We start from the raw sequence: 6917 nt of genomic DNA on the forward strand, positions 1-6917 counted from the left end.
TGATAAAATGAAAAAAATCGATCTATAAATGAAGCATGAGTTGAATTGGGTTAATGGCAGCGGTGACCCCCCTGTTGTGGGACAGTGTTAGGTGGTGGGCTCCAGGTGAATGAGCAGTCTACTTGCACCCCCTGCCCCCTCTCCTCCTCCCTCTGCTTCTCATTGGTTCCCTGAAGATTTTGACATCAGGGCCTGAGCTCAATATAAAGACCCTGAGGAGAGGCAGAAGGGTTAATGTGCTGAGAGGTGCAGAGCTGGAGCCTGGATAAGATCTGTTATTGTATCTCTGAGCCTTTCTAATCTTCTAGATATATATGTTGGCTTATGAGCTGAGCCCCAGTCTACTGCTGGATGCTGGGACCTGCTCCTTCACCGGTGGAGATCGTCTTCTTCTTCTCCTTGGAATCTGAGAGACTTCTTATGGGGAGCTCCTAGAAGCCTGATAGCTACACCAGGACATAGACCTTCTGGAGAGTGGAGATCTGGGCCACCTTCTGCCATGAACATCATTGGGAGTTACCAGCATCATCACCACATGATGCCAGAACCTTATATCTTCACCCCTGGCTCCAGGTGCCATCAGGAGAGACCTTTCTTCCAAGGATGGGTCCTCAATCCAGGAGAAGTGTCCCCAACAGAATTTTCTACCCAACCTCCCTATAGTCCTGAGTATGGCACTGTAGGACCTGCCCAGGGCAGCAGCAACAACCACTTGGAGGCTCTAGGTGGTCGAATGGCAAGAAGGAAAGGAGTCCCCCCAAAAAAGGAGAGGAGAAGGACAGAAAGTATTAACAGTGCATTTGCTGAGCTCAGAGAATGTATCCCCAATGTGCCAGCAGACACCAAGCTCTCCAAAATAAAGACCCTAAGGCTAGCCACCAGCTACATAGGCTACTTAATGGATGTCCTGGCCAAGGACAATGAACCTGGGGGCACTGAGGGCTTTAAAGCTGAACTCAAGAAAATGGACACCAGAGACTGCAAGAGGAAAAGAGAAGCTGTGAGTATAGACACGTGTATCATAGATAGATAAATAGATAAGAATGAAATAGATAGATAGATAGATATGAGATAGATAGATAGATAGATAGATAGATATGAGATAGATAGATAGATAGATAGATAGATATGAGATAGATAGATAGATAGATAGATAGATGATAGATAGATAGATATGAGATAGATAGATAGATAGATAGATAGGAGATAGATAGATAGATATGAGATAGATAGATAGATAGATAGATAGATAGATAGATATGAGATAGATAGATAGATATGAGATAGATAGATATGACAGTGATATCTGTAAATCTCCTTTTTGTTCCAAGTAGATTATTCCGTCTAATGTGTATGCAGAATTTCTCCTATCTAAAGAAGAATATCCATCTCATAAATATGAATCTGTTAATTATCTATCTATCATCTCTCTTCTGTGTCCACGTATCTGACCCCTCCTGTATATTTCCTCTTCCTTATGTCACTATTTACACTTTCTGCCTAGAATCCCAATAGGCCACAAAAGGCCTAAACAAGAAACCTTTCTCTTTCTTTCTTTCTTTGTTTCTTTCTTTTGTTCTTTCATTTAATGTATCTATGTTTCACTTCCATCATATATATGTTATCATTTTCATACTTTCATCCTCCTTTATTACTAACATATTTATATTTATCGCTTCTATCTATTTATCTATTATCATATATCCGTCTGTGTTTCTTTCATTTGTTCTTTATTTTGATTTTGATATTTATTCATTTACCTATTATCTAATTTGTTTCTTTCATCCTCATATCCTCCTTTATTATTGTGCTTTTATCTATTATCTCCTATCAATCCATCTATCTACATATCTATCTATCTCATATCTATCTATCATTTTATCTATCTTTCTATCTATCCATCTATTCATCTTCCGTCCCTCCGTCCACATTTCCTCCTTTATTACTGTACTTTATTTTTATTTTCTATCAATCTAATCTATTTTTTTTATCTATCCACCCACCTTCTTTCCTTCCTTCTCTCCTTCCACATCTCTTCCTTTGTTACTGCCCTTTATTTTTATTTTCTATCAATCTTTAGTAGCTTTCTATCTATTTTCCTTTTCTCCTTCCACATCTCCTCCTTTATTAATGTCCTTTATATCTATCTATCTATCTATCCATTATTCTTTCTTCTCTCCTTTCAAATCTCCTCCTATATTACTGTTCTTTATTTTTATTTTCTATCAATCTTATCTATCTATCTATCTATCTATCTATCTATCTATCTATCTATCTATCTATCTCATATCTATCTATCTATCCAACCATCCATCTTCTTTCCTTCCTTCTCTCCTTCCGCATCTCTTCCTTTATTATTGTCCTTCATTTTTATCTATCTATCTATCCATCTCTCTTCTTTCTTTCCTTCTCTCCTTCCACATCTCTTCCTTTATTATGTCACTCACTTGAACCCATTTTATAATTCCGCTCTCCGCTCTGTAAACACATCCAGTGTTTTGCTGTGCAAAGTTCTTAAAGAGAAAGTGAGAAAGTTCTTGAGTCATAAAACACATTAATGATTCTCAAGAGGTCTCCAAACATAATCCTCCAATGTGGCTGAATCGTGGTATACACAGGGCGGCGAATAATTCAGATGATTTGGTTTTTATTTACCATCTACATGATACATGACGCTCCCCGTAGAGAAGCAGCTGGTCGCACAATGTTTATCCAAGTCCCAAGTGCCTCTTGGAAATAAAATATACATTTTTTTTTCTGCTTTAGTAAATTCAATGAAAATTCTAGAAATTCCTATTTTTATTTCCGTAGAAAAATCTAGATATTTCTGGTTTATTTTCAAGGATTCTTTGCTTCGAATGTCGGATTTGTTTTATTTTAATTTATAAATATGAATTTACGTTCTTTGAACTTTTTATTTTTTGTAATTATAATTATAATATTTCCTTTTATATACCGTAAAGAAAAAATATATGGATATATATATAGAGATACATAGATAAAAATATAGATTTTTAAAATTAATTTTAATTTTCTAATTTCTTACAGCAAAGTGAAGGCGTTTGGAGCGCCGTGCCCCAAGGAGAAAAGAAAATAAAGGGACGGACAGGATGGCCGCAACAGGTCTGGGCCTTAGAACTTAACCCTTAAGAGATCCCTTACAAAGACCCTGAATGCACTGTAACTGTATCCTCTGAATCCGAGGTTATCATGGAATATACGTCATGAATGCTCTTCTTCAGGCTGGGGAGGGAAGGAACAGTCATCTGTATTTATGTGCAATTTAAGAAAAAATATATATATTTTTGGACAATAAAAGGACTTTAAAGAATTTTTTTTTTTTTTTGAAGACAGGATTGTGCACAAATGATTGCCACGTGTTTCTCGTGAGAAGACTGCAGATTCTAAACCGCCCTTGACAGACTTAGACTCAGAAAGTGTATATAAAAGTGATATATAAAGCTGGACTATAAGTGATTTCTTACATTGACTCAGGGATTTTTATTTTTCCTTTTTAATTTAATAGTTTTTTAAAAAATATTTTTTATTATTTTTCATCACAGCCTCTTTGAAAATTCTTTTGGGGGGGAAAAAAGCATTTACACTGAAAAAAATGCGTTTTCAAAAAAATTGTCGGTAATTTTTGAATGAAGGAAATGACAGTTATTATGTTTGATTATTTTTTTTTTTTAAATTGTAATCCGGCGATAATTTTTTTTTTTATAGATCATATTTTGTCTCTCTGTCTCCCCCTTGTACATTAGGCTTCTGCTCCGGGCACATACAATGAACCATAAATTAAAACCAGAGTGTTGATGATTTTTAGGTGTGCAGATTTCCTGTGATGGGGTCCCCCCCCCCATCCTCTATAAATCCTTCCCTGTCTGGTTGTCTGTAATGAGCAAAGTCTAATTTAATTTTTTTTGCCTTTTGTACATAATAAAAAAAACATTCTATTTCAATGATGAAAAGTTGAATGCATGTAACTACCTATGTGTGTGACCGGACTGTAATGTCTGTCCCTACCTCATGTCCTCCTCCGTCATTACGTCTATATTGTTCATAAAATGGAAATAGAATAAGAGAAGATCTCTAAAAATCTGTCTAATTTATGACTGTTTATTTTTTTTATTTTTTTTTAAATTTTAATAAATATGGGATTAAAATATATTATTAATATATATTATATATATATATATAATATATACAGGCAGGCCCTGGGTTACATACAAGATTGGTTCCTTGGGTTTGTTCTTACTGAATTTGTATTTAAGTCGGAACTGTATATTTTATAATTGTAGCTCCAGACAATTTTTATTTTTTTTTGTCCCAATGACAATTGGAGTTTCAAACTTTTTTGCTGTAATGGGACCAATGATTATCAGTAAGACTTTATTACAGACACCTTACAGCTGATCAGTGCAGCCAGGGAGTAAAGTAAACCATCCAGAGAGCTTCACCAGAGGTCACAGGGGGCAAAGGGGTCACCTGTAAGTCGGGTGTTCTTAAGCAGGGGACCGCCTGTATAATATATATATTATTATATTAAATATTATATATATATATATATATATATATATATATATATATATATATATATACATATACATACAGGCGGTCCCCTACTTAAGAACACCCGACTTACAGACGATCCCGAGTTACAAACAGACCTCTGGATGTTGGTAATTTACTCTACTTTAGCCCCAGGGTGCAATAAAGAGTTATAATAGTTATAAAATGTGTCTGCAATTGAGCTTTATTGTTAATCTTGGTTCTTATGACAACTCAAAATATTTTAAATTCATTTATCACAGAGACCAAAAAAATTCTGTCTGGAGTTACAATAACAGTAAAATATACAGTTCCGACTTACATACATATTCAACTTAAGAACAAACCTACAGAACCTATCCTGTACGTAACCCGTGGACTGCCTGTACATATAGCAAAAGGATTTATTTGCCAGAGCAACATTTCGGTCCCTTGGAACTGGAACCTTGAGATTGGACCCAAACGTTGCTGAGGACACATCTAGGGGCAGATGTATCTTAAGTCTTGCAATTTGGACCTGTTTTTTTTTTTCTCTTTGATTCATCTATGGCCGATTTCCAGCAGATAAATCATGGGGTTTTTTTTGGGGGGGGGGGGGGGCACATTGCTTCACTGTTTTCTAAAATTTGCACAATTTTTGGCGCAACCTATACAAAATAGTTTCCTATGCCTGGTGAGGACTGAAGTGTAGTTTTGGATTTTGTGACTTTTTATCCGCAAATTGGTGATACATCATGCGCCACGCAGTTTGAAGATAAATTAGGCGCAAAGCACAGCTTGCGCCACAAGTTTCATAGAATGCATGAAAAAGACACAAAAATGTGCAAATACAAAAAAAAAACAAAAGAAGGTACATCTATCCCATGGTGAATAAAGCCTTTTGATATTTTCTTTTCAAAATCTAGTTGCGCTGCTGTTTTCTACATGTGTATGTAAATATATTGGGGGTCATTTATCTTAGTCTCATGCACCTTTTTTGGTGGTATTTAAGTGACTTTTTGAGCGCATTGGAGTATTTGTGCAATTTTTGCGCCTTTTCCCAGCAGTTCGCTGTTGTCTCAATTTGTCTTTGTATTTCTCCGGTTTCCAGGTGTTTGCGCCACTATATGGGTGCAAAAAATTGCACAATTACACACCAGTCCTGACCATGCTTAGAAAAGGAAATGGTATGGTTTTCACAACAAAATTGCGCCTTTTTTGAAATTTGCGACTAATAAGGCGCATAAAAAACCTTTATTTGACAAAAACAAAGCAGGCGCAAAAAATAGACTCAGAAAAGGAGCAAAAAGAGCTCAGGGAAGGGGGAAATAAGATAAATGACCCCCTTTATCTATTTTATAGATATATATCTAATATGTAGCATCTTTCTAACTAATAGATAGATATCTAGGGGTATTTCTATCAGGGCCTCTGTGCCACGCCTGAAATAATCGCAAATATTTATAGGGGGTCATTTATCTTATTTCCCCCTCCTCTGAGCTCTTTTTGAGCCTTTTGTGAGTCTATTTTTTGCACCTCATTTCTCTTTGTAGATTTGGCTCTTTGGTAAGTTTAAGGTTTTTTTTAGGGCGCAATTTTGTTGCACAATTCATACCGTTGCCTTTCCTAAACATGGTCAGGACTGGCCTATTACTGCGCAATTATTTGTACCCATATCGGCGCAAAACATTGTTAAATAAGGCGCAAACATCTGGAAGCAGGAGAAATACAAAGACAAATTAGGCGCAAGCCAGGAAACTGCTACACGGCGAACTCCAGCGACCTGATGGAAAGAGGCGTAAAAATTTGCTCAAATACCCGATGGGCTCAAAAAGTCATTAAAATACAACCAAAAAGGCACATCACACTAAGATAAATCTGCAAAATAATGTATCTATCTATCTATCTATTCATCAACTACCTATCTTAATCCCCAAAAAATTCACAAATAATCTATTGCAGCACTGCAACGTATGTATATTGGTGCAGATGTATCTTAGTCTTTTTTGTTTCTGCTTTATCTCTGGACTGATTTCCCTATTTTTGCACAATTTTGGGCACAGTTTCTGTAATTGCTGCAATTTGTGGCACAACATATACCAAACTGTTGTTTATGTCTGTTGGGGAGTGAAGCATATTTGCACTTTTATTTTTTTTGGCTCAAATAAATGATAACTTGTGCCTGACTGGTAAGACTTAGGCTACATTCACACTACAGTATGGGGGACGTATATATACGGCCGACGTATATACGGCCGATATACGTCCCCCATACACTTCTATGGGCTCACGGTGCCCTACGGGAGCGGTACGGTGCAGCACACGTGCGGCACCGTACCGCTCCGTAGCCCGGTAAAAGATAGGACATGTCCTATCTTTTCCCGTAT

General features: G+C 36.5%; 1 protein-coding gene across 1 annotated transcript; it reads left to right on the plus strand.

Annotated features, from left to right (window-relative positions):
* Window positions 1–251: 251 nt before the first annotated feature.
* Window positions 252–4031, plus strand: HAND1 (heart and neural crest derivatives expressed 1). Its single transcript, XM_072150596.1, has 2 exons — window positions 252–1000; window positions 3049–4031. Exons 1-2 carry the CDS (start codon window positions 500–502, stop codon window positions 3148–3150), a joined length of 603 nt encoding a protein of 200 aa, XP_072006697.1. The 5' UTR covers window positions 252–499; the 3' UTR covers window positions 3151–4031.
* The last annotated feature ends 2886 nt before the right edge of the window (window positions 4032–6917 follow it).

The sequence above is a fragment of the Engystomops pustulosus genome, chromosome 4 (genome assembly GCF_040894005.1).
Source record: "Engystomops pustulosus chromosome 4, aEngPut4.maternal, whole genome shotgun sequence".
NCBI classification, from domain to species: domain Eukaryota; kingdom Metazoa; phylum Chordata; class Amphibia; order Anura; family Leptodactylidae; genus Engystomops; species Engystomops pustulosus.